General features: G+C 33.8%; 1 protein-coding gene across 5 annotated transcripts in view; it reads left to right on the top strand.

Annotated features, from left to right (window-relative positions):
• LOC109100489 (adenylate cyclase type 9-like) overlaps positions 1-19702 on the top strand; it is a 48130-nt gene that overhangs the window by 22080 nt on the left and 6348 nt on the right. For all 5 annotated transcript variants that reach the window (XM_042717327.1, XM_042717303.1, XM_042717313.1 and 2 more), the window contains 6 exons: positions 10639-10814; positions 13439-13534; positions 15243-15496; positions 16797-16899; positions 17190-17398; positions 18451-18610. In XM_042717327.1, coding sequence (XP_042573261.1) covers positions 10639-10814; positions 13439-13534; positions 15243-15496; positions 16797-16899; positions 17190-17398; positions 18451-18610 — 998 coding nt within the window. The remainder of the gene's footprint in view (positions 1-10638; positions 10815-13438; positions 13535-15242; positions 15497-16796; positions 16900-17189; positions 17399-18450; positions 18611-19702) is intronic.

Genomic DNA, 19702 nt, shown 5'->3' with positions numbered 1-19702 from the left:
TTCAGGGATCAACAAACTCATTTTTCATCCGACTCGCTCCTTTAATAGTGGTCCTTTTTTTGCCTGTCTCTTTGATAGAGATGCTTGCATAAGGAAGCATCAGCATTATTACAGCTCATGCTTCGAGTTAACCCCTAAGATCAGTTTGTCCATCGTCCTGCAGTGTTTGTGCTCCAGACATAAATGATTCCTCAAATCATGTGTGGAACAGGAATGTTATTAATTTGTAAGGTGTGATTTAATGAAGCAGCCATGTGCACAGGAACACCCCCCACCGCCCTCCTCTCCACCCCGGTTGATGATCCAACTGGAAGTGTTGAGATCCAACTGTTGGCACCTCCATCATGGCACATAAGCCCACCTGCCAGCCCGGCCCACCTGTCACAGTGCTCAGCTTACATCCCAAACAGACCAAACAGACCAGGACTGTGTGTTATTCACAACTGAATTACAAATACTTTCAAAATTCTAGTTCAGTTCCTTTCTAGAATTGAAATTGAACTTGAATTATGTTAGCAAATGTGAAGCAGAAAGTCACAAAATAAAAAAATAAAAAAAAAAAAATTTTTCCTTTCAACAATAAATACACACTGCCATGTTTTATGATGTTTTATAAAATACCAATTCTGAAAATACCTTATACATTGTGTATAAAATATGTTCATGGGTAATTTATACTAAAAAGAAGAAATACTATAAATTAGTTCGTTCGTTCATTCATTCAGTCTTATTTTAAATAAATTAGGTATTTTAACTATTAAATATTTTATAGAGCATGGTGGAAGAACACCTTTTAATATTTTAAAAGTTGTAGTAACATATGAAGGAAAATGTATATTAATAAATAAAAAAATAATAAAGAACATGGAACATGTGTGAAATTTTATACATCTATATTTTATATATTATATTATATATTTTATTTTATTATTTCTTAAACATTTTATTTCCTTTTAAATAAAATAACTATTATAGTTATCTGTGCAGTGTGGTGAAACTGTTTGTGTTGTATTGCAAAATTAATCTGTTCTGATGGCTGTGTAAATTGCTTTGAAAGCACTTAGATTAGAGAAATATGTCTAATGAGCTGAAAAATGAATGCATTTGTCTGCATAGCACACACACAAAAAAATCATAATTAGTCCAAATTAATGATGTAGTTATGTTTTTTAGCAAAACTAAAAACAAAATGAAAAAATGAAAAATTCTAAAACATGAAAAATAAAAAAATGAATGCTTGTGTGATTATGCAATAAATTCCTCTTCCTATCCAGTTCTGCATTCTGTGTGCTGTGGCTCAGTTCAGTGTAAAGTCACACTCATGAAAGGGATCCAGTTGTTAAATTCTGGCTTGTGCTCAGTGTCTGGTCAACAACAGCCTGTTGCTCCCTCCATCTCAGCTCTCCAGACGGGCGACACAAGCGTGGGTGCGCTCAGCGCTCCAGTCTTTGATTTTATGGGTTTCTCTCTTAGTCTCATATCTTTCTGCTCTCAGATTATTTCAGTGGACAGACACTTTCTGCCCTGTGACGATGTGGCAAGTGTTGCGATTGTAAGTGTTTTCGTGATTGTGGAGTGCAGCATGGTTGACATTGAGGAACTCTTGACATCGACCTGTTTGGCGCTCCAGATGGGACGGGGTCAGGGTCTTCAGCTGTCCTGTGAATATGGCCAATGAGTGGATGAACAGAATAGGTGTGAAGTGGTACTTTTCTGTGCTCTGTACTCTTAGGGACAAAGCATTTGTTTGGTGTTGAATGGAAAAGCAGACAGTAGTGTGGGTGAGCTGATGGGATATTCAGCATGTTGGCCTGTGGGAGACCTGGCTACTTTACACCCACACAGAACATCATGAGTGAACTGGAATGTTTATACCACAGTTTAATGATGAGAAATTAAGAATCGTATGTTCTTGGTGAAATAAGTCGTTTTAAATAAGGCTCATGCTTCGGTAGAGGGCAAGATGTTCAGTGAGACTGCATTTTTGTCTGTTCCTCAAACAAAGATATTGTATGACATCAGAAGATGTTTATGATGCTTTTTATGACCTTTTTGGAGCTTGACGGATGCAGGCACCAGTGTTGCAGAAAGTTACTTTTAAAAGTAATGCATTACATTCTTACCTTAGTCCATAAAAAGCAACTAAATGCATTGCTTTTATGCATTACATTACTTTAGCGTTACTTTTTGTCTCCTGGGCTGAAAAAATTGACTTATTTTAAAAAGAATTAGCTAAGATTTCTTTCTTTTTCTTACTTTCTGTCTTTCTTTCTTTCCAGCTGCTTAGATGGTGGCTATAGGAGCTGGAAAGTTGCAGTGTATGCTGATTCAGTGAGCCACTTTCCGCACACGTACAGAGTTTGCGCAAGCTTCGCTCCTGAGGGAAAGCCTAAAAAAGGCCTGTGTATCAGAACTCTCTGACACACTTCTCTCTCTCTCTGTCCGAGAAAGAAGAGGTTTTTGGAGGCAGAGGCGAGTGATTAATGGGGCTCAGCCAAGACTTGCCCCATAATCAATGCGATTGATCGCTCTGTTACTCAGCTGTCCGAGCAGTGCCGTGTTAAGTGAGAGATCCGGAGCATCCGTTTGGGATAAATGACTTGGCGTGTTAGGAGCCTTTGACTGGCCCAGCGATTCATCTTGGCATCTCTAAAGTAATGACAGCTGAATGCAGTTGCTCAGGTCAAAGTGAAGCGGCATTTGCAAACCATATTACTTATGCAGTCTGATGCATTTATGTTGATATTCAAAGATAAATGGACAGGGTTTTGTTTTATCCATCTGTAGCTATGCAGGTGTGAAGTATACAGTGAATACATTGACAGACATGTTACATCCACCATTATTGTCCTTGGCCTTTGACCCATGTGCTCTTCGACCTATGCAAGATCTTAGATTAGTGTAGCAACATTAGCCTCAACAACAACAAAAAAAAAAATAATAATATATAGGCATAAATTTAAGATTTATGTATTGGAATTGCATAGAAAATTTGGATTAGACAGTTTTAGACTGTTTTAGACTTTTTTTTAATGTGATGCATATTTTTCAGTCATACATAAAACGGGTAAGATTTCTGCACTTTAATTTAATTTAATTTAATTTAATAATTTTATAATTTTATTTTATTATTTAATTTCATTAAATTTTATTTAAATAGTCATATTTTTAAAATGCATTTATTAAAATTGCTCAGAATGAGAATAAATCAATTCATTGTGTAAACAATCAAATGTATTCAGTTAAAAACAGGAGTGTTATAGTAAACTATAACTAAAACCATTTTTTTACTTGAATTAAAATAAATTACTTAAAAAAATAACATGTAAAACACTAAATATATATATATAAAACTGAAACTGAAATAAAAATGAATAAAAAAGTCTTAATGAATAAAAAAATAAATAAATAAAAAAACTAATACACATGACAAAAATATAAAATGACTAAAACTTTAGTTTAAAATGAAAACAGAAAATAGAAAAATAAATAAAATAGAAATTCTAAATATGATTAAGTTATATTAGGTTATACTTATAGTTATTATTATAATCTCAATACTAAAATGACACTGGTTAAAAAAGTATGAACATGGTTAAAAACTTCACATACGAAGAACAGATATTACCTCCTCAAAATCTAGGCTCAAGCGTAGAGATGACTCTCCCATTTACGCATTCCAGACTCAAGCGTAGAGGTGACCGTGCCTTCTCAGTAATTGGGCCTCGCCATTGGAATGACTTGCCGGTTGAGATCAGAATGGCCCCTAGCCTGACTATTTTTAAGTCTCTTTTAAAAACTCTCTTGTTTTCATTGCCCTCTAAGGAATTATATTTTTGCCTATTGTATTTCTTATTTTGTGTTTTTCCTTCCTGTTTGCAGTTTTGTATTCCTTACTTTATGATTCTGGTTCTTACTATAAAGCACTTTGGTCAGTCTTGTGGCTGTTTTAAATGTGCTATATAAATAAAGTAAACTTGAAAGTAAATATGAGAAACAGTAATATGAGATGAAGCTATATATGTATATATTGATAGCAGCTTGATGTGTTCTAGGTAACAATGATGGAAAATATTTTGCACTGAAAAAACTGTCTATTGAGATTGATTTGAACCTCAACATGTGCATAATAAGATCATACATTAAGAAAGTAATGGGTCAGTTTTGATTTGATGTTGCTGAAATAGCAGGCTAAACGAGAACTGAGTGAATTTGGAGCTGCGGCAGCACTGATCTCTGTCTACTCGCTCTCGGCCGTTTGCTTCATTTGTTCCTGCAACCTCAGGCAAAATGTCAGAAGCACTGAAACGATGAATCATAAAACAGTCTCATTTAATGATAAAAGATGACCAGCAACAGCAGGCAGTGACAGCAGGGCTGATTCAGAAACACGCTCATTGCTTATTCATCCGGAGCTGTCGCTCCATGTCTTCAGAGTGAGTATTCCTCACCTTCAGTCAGTCAGAGCAACCATTCTGCATCAGGACAGAGATTCTTACTTAAAAAAAACACTTACCACAGTAAAGAGATTGTTTTACTGAATTCTGTCATTTATTTTACCTAACATCCTTCCAAAACTGCATGATTTTCACATAATTTAAGATATTTATATAACTCATGGGCTGTATTTCCAAGTAATAATTAAGTGTACAATTAAGTTTAATGCATACATGAAATCATTAAATATATGTGTTATATATATATATATATATATATATATATATATATATATATATAATGTATATTAAACCCACACAATATAAATTAATCTTTAATTATTTTATGATTTAAAATATTTTTATTAATTATACATATAATTTCATATATTTTTTACATTATATTTTATACATTCTAAATTATTTGATTCATTATAAATTAAAATTACAAACAAAAAATACTATATGCTTTTAATATATCACACATATATATATATATATATATACTTTTATATGATTGCATATATGTTTTACTGAAAATAATAAAAATGCATAAAAAGTAGATTAAAAAATTACATAAAAATTTTTTAATTACACACACACACACACACACACACACACACACACACACACACACACACACACACACATATAGTGCTTAAGTTATGAGTACCATTTTTAATATAAAAAAAGTTTATTTAAATAAATTGTGTATACATGCATACAAAAATGAGTATTTTTTAAATATATTACTTTTAATTTTGTAAAAAATTTTTTTTTTTGTATCAAATTCTAACCTACTTAAAAACTCTCACAATGAGCTTCTGCTGTCAGTCATATGCAGTGAAAGCCCTCGACTCTGGCTCGCAGGTTGAGCTCTTTCATTGAGCCGGGTGTGAATTGACTGTCTTGTTGGCTCAGGGTTTGGAGTACGTCTGGAGATGTGACCCGTTTGTCATCCCTGCTCCAGTGTTTTTAATTATGTGTGCAGTTTTTTGTGGAGGTGAGGATTTACTGTCTGTTAATTAGGTTGAAGATGGATCAGAGATGTTCCTCGTTCCCTTTTTCTTCTATGCACATGCACGAGTGGCAGAGCATGAATAGAGCTGAAGGAGTACGTCTCATGAAGAAACGTCCGGGTCATTACTCACCTCAACATACAATTGCATAAAGAAAATGAATCCTATTTTTAGAACCATTCAAATTATTATAGGCTTTGTTTTGATGGCAAAATGCAATATTTCTGTTTTTCTTTTTGATTTTGGGGTAAAATACATTTCTCGTCGTCTTCAGGAGAGTCTCATGCATGCTTAAAGATGTGTGTGCTGCAGCCTTGACACTTATTCAGAGAGCTGAGCGTTTCTTTGTGGCTCATTCACAACGTCATGTGCCTGAGAGAAGAGGAAGTCTGCTCACAGCTCGACTTGTTTTGATGGCTTTGGATAAAGGGTGACACGTTAGCAATTCTTAGTGTTTTTCTGTTCTTTGACCTTTTCTAAAAATAGCCCCTGCATAGGAAAAACATTTAAAGCGTCTAAGATACAGAGCTAGTGCTTACTTACTGCTTGATTAGTCATTTGACATTCTCCAGTCTTTTAGGCTCCATATATATAACAAAAAGTAGTTCCAGGATTTTACAGTTGATCCCGTGTGTTTGTTTATCCTCAGCTTCCCAGATGGAGTCAGATATCTGTCTGAAAAGCACTATCTGTGTGATGTTTACAGTGGAGTAGGGTTGAATCGATACCAGCTCTGGTAGATCCGTATTGGTACTTAATCGATACCTAAAGCACCAAATAAACAGTGTTAGATCTATGTGCAGAATCAGGGTTTAAAATGTGAAAAATATATAGTTTTTTTTTTTTTTTTGTTAGGAATCATGTTTGTACAAATAAAGTTACATTGGCAGTGTAGTGCATGATCATATAAGCAGTCATATGGCTATTCATTTGGCTTACACTCAAATTTGCCTGCATTTCAGTAAATAGGACTTCTGGGCAAGTTAATTATTTTTCATGTAGCAGGCTATTAAAGTCTCCCCCTAATTATGAACATTATATTTATTTATTTGTGTTTATTAATTTATTTGTTTGTAGGGCTGCACAATTTGATAACATTTCTAATAATATTGTAATTCTTAATTTTTATTCTAAATTTTAGAATATTGTTATCCTATTAAATGTGAGTTTTATACAAAACTGGTGAATATTATGTCACCTAATAACTAACGTAATTGTCACCATTATGCTCAGTTTAGTTCAGTCCAAGGACATTCAGCTATGTTTGATTAATCATCTCGTTTGGATTTGCTTTATGTTGTACCATCTCATCTCGTTGTCTGGTCACTGTTGTGTTTAAAGTGTTTGCTACTGCCTGCCTTGTTGGAGTTATTATTCAACTTTGAGTTGTTTGGAACTTTATTCATCATCCTTATCTGTATTTCTGCAAACATCCGTGGCAGTAGTCTTCTGGTTTTGTTTTGTTTTGTTTTGTTTTGTTTTGTTTTGCTTTGCTTTGCTTTGCTTTGCTTTGCTTTGCTTTGCTTTGCTTTTTGTTTTGTTTAGCTTTGCTTTGCTTGGCTTTGTTTTTATTTTTTGTTTAGCTTTTCTTTTCCTTGTTTTGCTTTTGCTTTGCTTTGCTTTATTTTGTTTTGTCTTGTTTTGTTTTTCTTTGCCTTTGTTTTTCTTTTCTGTTTTTTGTTTTGTTTTGTTTTGTTAGAAGACAACAAAACCACACAATAAAGGATTTTAAAATGTCCCAAATATTGGTAAAAGTGTTGAAAAAATGGTAAACCTCTAAAATAATCACAAAACAAAGGCAACTGGTGTGTGTGTGTGTGTGTGTGTGTGTGTGTGTATGTATATGTCTATATATACAGTGGGGCTCGAAAGTTTGGGCACCCCTTGCAGGATCGGTGAAAATGTGAATCATTTTCAAAAAATAAGAGAGATCATACTAAATACATGTTATTTATTATGTAGTACTGTCCTGAGTAAGATATTGTACATAAAAGATGTTTACATTTAGTCCACAAGACAAAAAAATTGCTGAAATTATTAAAATAACCCCATTCAAAAGTTTGGGAACCCTTGGTTCTTGATACTGTGTGTGGTTACCTGATGATCCACAACTGTCTTTCTGTTTTGTGATGGTTGTGCATGAGTCCCTTGTTTGTTCTGAACAGTTAAACTGAGAACATTTCTTCAGAAAAATCTTTAAGGTCCTGCAGATTCTTCAGTTTTTCAGCATCTTTGCATATTTAAACCCTTTCAGGCAGTGACTTTATGATTTTGAGATACATCTTTTCAAACTGAGGACAATTGAGGCACTCAAACACAACTATTAAAAAAGGTTCAAACATTCACTGATGCTCCAGAAGGAAACAAGATGCATTAAGAGTTGGGGAGTGAAAACTTTTGAACACGATGAAGATGGCCAAATTTTTCTTATTTTGTTGAAATATATTTTTTTTCAATTTAGTTCTGCCCTTCGTAAGCAACAGAAGATACTTGTATGTTTCCCGGAACACAAATTAAGTACAATTTACCCTGATCTTCAAATTCCAAATTTTAATAACTTCAGCAATTTTTTTTTGTATTGTGGACTAAATGTAAACATCGTTTATGTACAATATCTTACTCAGGACAGTACTAAATAAAAAAATAACATGCATTTAGTATGATCTCTCTTATTTTTTGGAAATTATTCACATTTTCACAGATTCTGCAAGGGGTGCCAAAACTTCCGAGCCCCACTGTGTGTATATATATATATATATATATATATATATATATATATATATATATATATATATATATATATATATATATATATATATATATACATATACACTACATAGTAAGATTTTAAAATAAAATGTTACAAAATGTTATTATCCTAACGAATGTGAATTTCAAATATCAACGGGTGAATATTATTTCAACTAATTAATATTCATGATGTGTGCTAATACGTTGTATCATATGTTTGTTAGTGTGTATATTTGTTTGTTTAGCAGGGCTCCACAGCTGGTGCAAATATAATTGGGTATTTTGAATGTATAATATTATTAGTAAAATAAAATATTATATAATATTTTTCAATAATACATCATATTTACCTATGTTACAATTTCAGCAAATCAGTTAGGACTACTGTGTGAATGTTCATTTAAATTAATATTCATGAGCCGGGCTAATAAGGTGAATCATATTTCCATCCATATTTCCCCAGTTGAGTGTTAATAAAGTAATTATAATAGATTAAATTCAGTATTTTGCACTACAGTTTCATTATCAGATTATTGCATTGTTTTTTTACACAATGCATCATTATCTTTGCTTATGTGCTTCAGTTCATGGTGTCTGAAATGTCTTGTAACTATACTAAAAAGATTAACAGGTAGGCTACTGAAATATGCAAAATTATTGTTTTGTGCTGTTATTTATTAATTTTTTTTTTTTGCGTCAGTATATTGTGCATCCCAGGGTTAGTGAATACATTGGAAAAGTAATAAACTAATAAATCCCAGCACATATTGCCCTCCAAGGTTTTGTTTTTTCAAAGTTGTCATCTTGGTGAAGTGGCCAAATTGAAATCCCCATTTTCAAACCTCATTAAAAATTCATGAAGTTTTAAGAGCATTTTACACCAGGCCCCATATGGAGCTACACACTGATTTTATGCCAGATCTGTTGATCCGCGCCAGCTCATGTATCTCCTGCCAGCCGCCGCTGTTCACTGACAGGTGAATTATGTGCGTGAGGACGGGAACACAGATGCTTAGTTCAAACTTTGACATTGGCACAGACGTTTTTAGTTCCTCTGCTGTCAGCCGAAGCTGTCTGGCTAAAGCTGGCAGTATTTTGGTGTAAAGTGACTCTTTTAGTTGTGGCTATAAAACACTTGACCTCTCACAGTCGGTGCTTCTTATGTTCTCTTCCTCCTTCAAGCCTCCCTGTGGATTTTTATGTGTATCTCCAGCTTCTTTGTAGAAAATAGATGCGTTCAGCAGGTGTTTGATAGAGTGACTGTGGGGATGTTTCATCATTACAGCGACTGTGGATTCATTTTACTTTCGGAGTCAAAAGTCTGATTACCTCAGAAACAGCCTGAGCTGCTGCTGATGAATGGAGAAATCAACACAACGTATCATAATGTCTTCTTTATGCAAGTCTGGTTTGCACTGGTCAAGGTGGTCTGGTTTGCTGGTTTTAGTAGGGTTTGGGGCATTTGTCAGCAAAACCAGCTTTTTAGCCAGTGTTGAGTAAGTCTTGATTGTACTGACCTCTCATTTCACCACCAAATCATGTGGTTTTAAAAACTTTATTGGATCAGGATACAGCAGTATATGTAACTGTCCTTTATGGTTAGTGCTTTTCAGATTGTACAGTATGAATTTAGTGAGATCTTGGGCAAAGTCCTACAGACATTCCTGAAAAATTGCGTTTAATTTCATAATATTATGATAGCCAGGAAGTGACATCATTTGGATGCTTTTTACTGCATGGTCAGGAAGATGATGGTCTTAATTCTTACACAAATTGTATTGGTGGCATTTCATCAAGCTCATTTAAACCTGTTGCTTACTATATGAAAAAAAAGAAAAGACTATATAAAAAAACTATAAGAACTATAAACCAAGTCTAATGTAGTCTTTTTTTATTTAATTTAAATTATTTAATTTAATTTTAGTTTATTTTAATTTAGTTTAGTTTAGTTCATTTGCTATAAACTGTCTAATTTAGTATTCTGTGTTATTTTAATTTATTTTAGTTTAGTTTAGCTTAGTTTAGATGCTTGTTTTTTGTTAGAAGATAACAAAACCACACATCAGAGTTTTAAAAGGTCCCAAATATTGGGAATAAGGGTTGCAAAAAATGCAAACTTCATCTAAAATAAGTGCAAAATAAAACAACTCAAATAATATTTTGAATATCTCTTTTCACTGAAATTTTTACAGAAAAAGAATATATGTTGTTTCGGTTGTGACAAAAATAGTAGTGTGTGCACTCGACACACACTACTGTGTGTTACTTTGAGTGTCTCTCTTCACACATCATGTGTTTGCACAGAGTTGATTGATGAATCTGTTCGAACGCTGTCAACTCAGATCAGTGTACAACGAACTAAACTGATATGGACAAACACTGCTGGGACTTGATGGTCACTCTGTGTGTGTGTGTGTGTGTGTCCTCTACAGGTCTTAAGACATATCTGATATCCGGGAGGAAGGTGAAGCACGCCCAGTGGAGCTGCCCTCCATCTGCTCTGGTGGCTCCTGAGCTCAGAAAGTCTGTGAGTGCCTCGTCCTTCAGCCACAGCCCTGACATCACATCCTCCGCCTGCGCTACGACCCCTGCCCCGGACAGAGCTAAGGTCAGTCCCACTCTCACTTAGACCACTTCCACACACCCAACACCCAAAATCCTTTATTTAACTTAATTACAAGTGATGTTTTAATGTGCAAACTTGTAATCGCTTTCACACTAACTGATTTAGTTCAGCAGGTCTCAAAAATTATTATTATTTTTTTTTTACTCTGAGGCCTACCACTGTCAGACAATGACTGTGAGCTCAAAGATATTTCTGGTACTTCTGCCATAATAACAATTTATAATAACAATGTATAATAACCATAATAACAATGATTTTCAATCACCTTTTTATTTATAGAAACTTGGAGTGACATTATATTAAAATAATTAAATGATCATTTTAAAATTTATTTCTGTAAGTACAAATTAAATATTACCATTATTACTTATTATTATTGATTAAATATTTTAATAAGTACTATTAACAATTTAATTCATTACAAAAAATATAAAACAAATAATTAAAATATTATTATATTATATTATATATTACTTTGTTGTGTGTGTGTATAGTCATTTTTAATAATATACTGTAATTAAAAATTACTTATTTTCATTAATTCATTATTTTAATATTTACAATTAACAATATAATATAACATTATATAATATAATGATAATATAATGAAACTGTATGATGTGTTATAACTATATATATATATATATATATATATATATATATATATATATAAAATCAATATTAGTTAGTATTATTAATTCATTATTTTAATATTTTTATAAACATATCATGATATAACATATATCATATCATGATACTATATATATATATATATATATATATATATATATATATATATATATATATATATATATATACACACAGTATACAAACACACACACACACACACACACACACACACACTTATACAGTATAGAATACAAGATATATTGAATCACATCATACGGAACTAAGGAGCTGTTTTTAGTCTCTGAATGTCTGAGTTAATATTCATAAAATAATTTTCTGAATATATTAATACAAATGAATATATGAATACAAGTAGTCGGTGTATCAGGTGTTGTATTGGGTTTTACTTTATGTTAATGCACAGTCTGTCTCTGTGCATGCTGCTTTCTTTCGAGTGTTCTCTGAACAGCATTATTCCATTTACTGATGAAAGCACTGCGCTGGAAACACACACCACGCTGATTCATTGTGTGAAACACTGCAGTGATTTGCGGAAGGCCGTGAGGGATCACAATGAGCACGTCAATAAGTGAGCGTGTCCAGACCAGATCTGTGAGATCATAATGTGCCGTGTGCAATGCATCTACCTCTCCTTTTGAAATTTGAACAATCAGTTAAATGCACAATGCATTCATCCAAGCAACCTTTCAGAGGACGCCACATTACCCAAAGATACTCTCGTCATTGCACTTTAATACTGATGGGACCTTGGGATTCAAGCGATAGTGGAAAATAAGAAAAGGGAGGACTGGCGAAACGCTTCTGTGCAAACAGCAGAGAGGGAAAGTGAGAGTCTGTCTGTCTCCGTCTGTAGTAATTATTCATCTCCGAGGCTAAATGCTGCTGATTTTTAATCCCTTGCATATCAAATGGCAAATGTTAAATGGCAGATGCAACACATTTTAGAGCTGCTTGCTAAAGCTGGCATCACTACTTATGCTGTTCAAAATTGGGGATAGAGATTTGAACCAACCCTTCGGCATTAAGTTGAAAATCACTCCCAACTAACTTTGGGCAATGTTCTGGGTAGGTTCTTTGAACGTTATGACAGTTATGTTAAATGAATAGTTCACCTAGAAATAAATAATTGCTGGAAATGTACTCCCCCTCAGGCCATCCAAGATGTAGATGAGTTTGTTTCTTCATCAGAACAGATTTGGAGAAATTTAGCATTACATCACTTGCTCACCAGTGGATCCTCTGCAGTGAATGGGTGCCGTCAGAATGAGAGTCAATCCATCAATCCAGTCCATCAGTTAACATGTCTTGAAGCAAATCCATCATTTAAGCTTTTTAACTTTAAACTGACGGCACCCATTCACTGCAGAGGATCCATTAATGAGCGAGGGATGTAATGCTAAATTCCTCCAAATCTGATGAAGAAACAAACTCATTTTTATGGCTGAACTATTCCTTTAATAGATTGTTTGTATTAAGTTATCTGGTCTCAAACAACATTCTCAAAACGTTAGCACAAAAACATTCTTTCTTTTTATGTGGGAAAAATATTGGTAACCAAACAGTTGCTGGTCCCCATTGACTTCCATAGTATTTTTTTCTTCCATAATATGGACGTCAACTATTTGGTTACCAACATTCTTCAAAATATCTTCTTTTATGTTCAGCAGAAGAAAGAAACTCACACAGGTTTGGAACACCTTGAGGGTGAGTAAATGGTGACAGAATTTTCATTTTGGGGTGAACTCTCCCTTTAAATGGAAAGGAAAACATTCTTATACTCAAACACCTAGAAACCACCATAGCAATCACATAGCAATGTTCTAAAACACTAAGCACAATAGCATTATAAACAAAGTGTTTCTGTCCTTCTTTATCTTTTAACTGGATGAAAACAGTAAGTGAAGTGTTCGGCTGCACGTAATTCCATTTCGTGTTTTCCTGTTTCTCTTCCTCAGTCTGCCTGTCCCTCGTGTGGCGCGTTAGCTTCTGAGGACAGGGCGGTTCACAGCAACAGCTGCTCAGATCCTGATCACAAAACCATCAGCAGCAAGGTGTGTGTCTTACACCTGATCTCAGTGAGTAGAATGAGAAGATCCAGAATGTTCCAGTATTTTATGCCTATTTAAACAGCCTTGTTTGGTGCAAGGGAGTTTCAATAAATAATGTGACAACTCTTATCTTTTTTTTTTCCATATGAAAGGTATTATTTAATTTAAATTTCCTGCTATGTAGATTAGAAAGCGTCAGATAGCTCTAACAGATAGCGCCACCTATTGGTTATAATATTCAAAAACAGTTTTAAGATGTAATAATAGCATACTGTTTAGTATTTTGTGAAGCTATGCTTTAAGAACCCATAAACATTTCAAACAATAGACATATTTGCTACATGATCTCATTATATTATACACTGTGCATGTTTAATTCAGCAAGTGTTGCCCAGTCACCATCTCAGATATAAAAACAACACAGTTTTGCTGTGAAATAAATAATGCATCAAGAAAATATAAACTTTTTTTTACTACTTGATTGTAACATTTGAAACATGCATTTTCTGTAAATCTGCTTTAAAATTAAATGCATGGTGAAAAGCGCTGTACAAACAAACCTGAAATGAAAAATAGTAGTTGACTTTTTTTCAGTTCATTCGTCACATTGGAAATGGAAGTTATAAGTCACTGTGCAACCAAGTATTGCATGCATTGTGCTGTGGTTATCTGCTGCACATCTCAGCAAATGTCAGGTCGTCTTGGTTATCTTGAATATGAACAAATGTGCATAAGTAGTGTGAAAGTTTGCTGTTCTGAACATGAATCTTTGAGGTGTGCAGTCTAGATTTTTGATTTTTGGTTTGATTTTTTCAACTGACATTATTTTTGTAACCTTTTCCCTGTAAAAAATATACATATAAGATAAAACAGTAATATTGTGAATTATATGTGAAAGTAATATTGTCTATTTGAATACTGTGATCAAAGCTGAATTTTCAGCATAATTACTCCAGTCTTCAGTGTCACATGATTCTTCAGAAATCATTCTAATATGCTGATTGACTTATTATTATTATGAACACAGTTGAGCTGCTTAATATTTTGTGGAAACTGTGATACATTTTTTTTTCAGTATTCTTTGATAAATAGAAAGTTCAAAAGAACAGCATTTATTTGAAATAGAAATCTTTTGTAACATAAAAATGTCTTTAATGTCACTTTTGATCAATTTAATTCATCTTTGTGAAATAAAAGTGTTTATTTCTTCAAAGGTCTTACTGATCCCAAACTTTTGAACAGTAGTGTACATCATAATTTAATATAGTGCCTTTTTCATATGATATAGAATTAGCATTGAGAATAATGGAAGATTCAGAGAAAAAAAAATTATTAATCAATAAAATTAAACATCCATACTTATTATAGTAATGAGAATGTGGGGAGAAATGTACTTAATTGTCATTAAAATATCATCACAATAAAAACTTATTTTCTTGAAGTAAAAAATAATTTCTTATTTCTTTTTTTTGGTCGAAGTGTGACATGGTGATATATTTTTGTGTGATTAATCTATAAAGGGCACAGTAACATTATTATTTTGTGCATATTATTGGTTTCACCAGCACCTATAGGTGCATAAATGTTCTTACTAGAGAGGTCTATTTATTGTCTTATTTGAGAGTGTCTTATATATTGAAATGCCCTTTTATTAACAACATTGTGATGCAGTTCTCTCATTGTTTGTATCTTCCATCTGAATCTTCTTCAGGGGCCGCCTGGCAGGAGTCCCAAGACCCTTAATGGCCTGTTAAGCCCTCATCTGCAGCAGCCGCTGACCCACAGCCAGACCTCTCTGTGTGAGATGCTGCAGGAGAAGGAGAAGAAGTGGCCTGGAGGAGGAGGAGGAGGAGGAGGCATCAGCAGCATGGGAACCATGGACCACTCCGCCCTCATCCCATTGCGCTCCAAAAACTTCCGGGAGAGGAGCGACGCTCACTTCGTGGACGTGATAAAGGAGGACAGGTAGGAAACGACAGCAGTGAGTATGGGGCCCGCCGGGACAAAAATGTCAGACAAGATGGAACGTTATTGTTTAACGGCCGCCAGCGGAGGTCATGTTGTTCCCAAAGGGACACTTGATGCACTTTGATGTAGTGTGCTGTGATGTACTACGTGTGTCCTGCGGTCCTGGACGGTGCATTTTTCTTGTCTTCCTCTATAAAAGATATCATTGTACTAAATAGTTGTGTGTATAGGATTTTAGCACAAAATCTTGATTAGTAACCATTCATAGTCCAGTTTAACTAGGTTCAAATTAACCCTACAAATCACCAAAGGACACAATATGAAAAACTGTCAAACTGTAAAAAAATTTTTAAAATAAAATAAAAATAATTACCTAAAAATAAAAATAAACATGAGAAAATACAATTCTAAAGGAATAGTTCACCCAAAAATTAAAAATTGCAGAAAAATGTACTGAACTGAGCCATTCAAGATGTAGATGAGTTTGTTTCTTCATCAAAAAAGATTTGGAGACATTTAGCATTGCATCACTTGCTCACCAGTCCATCATAATCAGTGAACAAACACCTTAAAAAAAAAACACAAAAAACCACAAAAAAAAATAACAAAAAACAACAAGTAATCCACACCACTCCAGTCCATCAGTTAATGTTTTGTGAAGTCCATCATTAAGGCATTTTAACTTTAAAAAAGCAGTATTATGAATAGAGGACTCATATTTTAGCTGAAAGTGACTGTTTGAAGTTAAAATGTCTTAATGATGGATTTGTTTCTTACAAACATGTAGCTTTTTGCTTTACAAGATGAAGCTAACTGATGGACTGGAGTGGTGTGGATTACTTGTGTATCATTGTGATGTTTTTATCAGCTGTTTGGACTCTCATTCTGACGGCACCCATTCACTGCAGAGGATCCATTGGTGAGCAAGTGATGTGATGCTACATTTCTCCAAATCTGTTCAGATGAAGAAACAAACTCATCTACATCTTGGATGGCCTGAGAGTGAGTACATTTTCAGTTTTGGGTTAACTCCTTTAAGCTACATTTTCTTTGTGAATTATAGTTTTTTCTTTTGATTTAGGGTTGAAGTGTGACCTGGATATGTTTTTGTGTGATTCACCCATAAAAGGCGCCGTATGGTGTATATATAGCAATATACACTGATATAACTCTGCTTCATGTGCATTTAAAACCAGCCTTTTTCTTTTCAGTGCAGATGTTCTGCATGCACTTGAACAATGGATGCAGTGATTTCCCTCCACAATGTAACGTTGTTTTCTGTGCCTCGACCTTGCAGTCTGATGAAAGATTACTTCTTCAAACCGCCCATCAACAAGTTGAGCCACACTTTCATAGACAAGTCCCTGGAGTCGGCTTACAGGACCAGCTACCAGGATGAGGTAAGACGTTCCTTCCATTTATATGTTGCTTTTCATTTGATATCACTCTTTCACAATGTTTAGAACTGGTGTTAACTCAGTCGGGGTCTATGATTTTTACTAACTGGTCAGTGAGAGAGAAACAGCGTCATGAGGACAAAGTTTATTACACTGTCTGTACTGCCCTCTGGTGGTCTACCTTTTTTAAATGCACAAATGCTTACCGGGACATATTATCCTGGCATTATTTTTCAAATCAGAGTTCTTGATTTGATTAATAATTCTGTTTCTTTCGTTCTGATTATTGTCAGGTTAAGACACAGACTCCCGTTCAGACATTTGCCAGTCCAACGTTCAGCTCCTTCTTAGACATGCTCCTGTGCTGTTGTGTTCTCCTGGCTCTCTCTGTGGCCTGCTTCCTGCGACCGCTGGTTACCCAGCAGCCCCTGCCCACACCTGCCCTTATAGTGGCCGCAGTTGCAGCTGTGCTTGAATGTTTGGCACTAGTGCTGGCAATACGGTGAGTGTGAAAATTACGACCCTTTACTCATCCTCATGTCATTTCAAACACATGCAGTTTATTGTTTTTTTATGCAATATAAAAGAGCATATTTTTCAGAATGTCCTAACATTTTTTTTCCTGCACAAAAGGCCATTTTATAGTTTTTGTTTGTATTTTACTTTTTTATTTTTTTCTGTTTCACTTTAATTTTATTTCAAGTAACCATTTTTATGGTTTTAGTTTTAGTTAACTCTTAACACCCCTGATGAATAATCAAATATGATGCAACATGGCATGTTATATTTGTAGAAAATTTTACATGTTTAGAATGAAATGATGGTGAATAAATGATTCTAGAATTTTTTTTTGGATGAATTATGTGGATGAGGCCAAAAGTTTGAAAAAAACAAAAAAGGTTTTACTTGATGTAAATATTCAGCAGATCAAATTGCATGATCTTTTTTTTATAATGCTTGTCAGAAATTCCTGTCATGCCAAATTCAGAGTATTCAGAGCCTCTTAAGCTGAACACATTCTGCAAATATTCCTGCTGTAACAGAATGGGACTGAGCTGAAAATCTAAAAGAACAATGCACGTGGTTAAATAATGAAGAGGAATGACACGTTTAGCCTTAGTTTCAACCAGCAGGCGTCTGGATCTGTTCCAGGCTGATACAGATGTTTGTTTCATGTTCAAAAGCTTCAGCATCCTTTGTAGATAAAATAAAAAATTTAAATGTGTTTCATTTGCATTCAGTCACTTTAAAAGGACAGTTCACCCCAAAATGAAAATTCTGTCATCATTTACTCAACTTCATGTTGTTCCAAACCTGTATGACTTTCTCTCTTCTGTGGAAGACAAAAGGAGATATTTTGAAGAATGTTGGTAAGTTTTAATGAATATGAGTTTTTCTCATATTCAGATATGTTATTGGGATGTATTTCCATTTTGTTGTTCACAATAGACTGTTACTTTAGTCCTGAAACGGTACCAGGGCAGCATAATGTGCATGTATACTGTTGCTGTAGAGTTCTGATGAAATGTGTATATCTCATTGTCCACTTAACAGAAGAGCGTTTTACCTGGACAGCGTTCTGAACTGCACCAGGACCCTCCTCTGGGCCATTTCCGGCTGGGTTCCCCGTCACATGATCGGAGCAGTGCTGGTGTCTTTACCTGCCGTGGCTGTGTTTTCTCACATCACTTGCAATATGCATGACTCCATACAGGTAAACGCATGAGCATGTATGTCACAAGGAGGTTTTCATGTATGTCAAATAGTTTTTATTTAATATAACGTACATTTGTTTAGCATTTTCATCTTTTCCCTCTTCAAACAATACTGTAGCAGTCAAGTGATGGAAATACTATGGTACTCTGATATCTACCAGCAGTGCACACATTCATATTATAATTTTTCATAATTCTTACTAGAATTTTGACTAGGACCCAGTAACCCAGTCCTAATTCGGTTTCAGATTGCAGCATTTTCATACACCCATTTTCTGTCCATCTTTAGGATTAGAATATAAAAATAATTCAAAATATTAATAAATACTATTAAAGCATATAAATAATAAAAATTATAGTCTCACGTTTGTCAAACTGCAATTTATTCTTATGATACCAAAGAATCTAAATAAAATTCATGCTTTATATACCGTTCAGAAGTTTGAGGTCAGTAAGATTTTGTTGTTATTTAAAAAAAAAAAAAAAAATACTTTTATTCAGCAAGGATGCATTAAATTGATCAAATATGACAGTAAAGACATTATAAATCAATCAATCAATTCTGAAAAAAGTCCAAAAGACATGAAGCAGCACAACTGTTTTCAACATTCATTCATAATAATCAGAAATGTCTTTTGAGCAGCAAATCAGCATATTAGCATGATTTCTGAAGGATCATATGACTCTAAAGACTGGAGTAATGATGCTGAAAATTTAGCTTTGTATTACAGGAATAAATTATATTTTAAATATACTGTATATATTACAATAGAAAAAAATAATTTTAAATTGTAACAATTTTTCTGAATATTAGTTTTATTGTATTTTTGATAAAGTAAATGAAATAAATAAATAAATAAATAAATAAATAAATCTTACCGGCCAAATACTTTTGAACAGTACTGTATAATTTTATTATAGTAAACGAAATAATATATACATCAAAATTTGTTTAAAGCAGAATTACATCCAGAGTTTAGGATCATATGTAAGTTTAATAAAAGTTGTAGGTTTTCCTCAAAAGTTCTTTAAAAGAGCTGTAAATAAAACACAAGAAACCATTTTATATGCAGTAAAGGAAACACACAGCA

This window comes from Cyprinus carpio, chromosome A3 (genome assembly GCF_018340385.1).
Source record: "Cyprinus carpio isolate SPL01 chromosome A3, ASM1834038v1, whole genome shotgun sequence".
In the NCBI taxonomy this organism is placed as follows: domain Eukaryota; kingdom Metazoa; phylum Chordata; class Actinopteri; order Cypriniformes; family Cyprinidae; genus Cyprinus; species Cyprinus carpio.
This window is presented reverse-complemented; position numbering and strand designations above follow the sequence as displayed.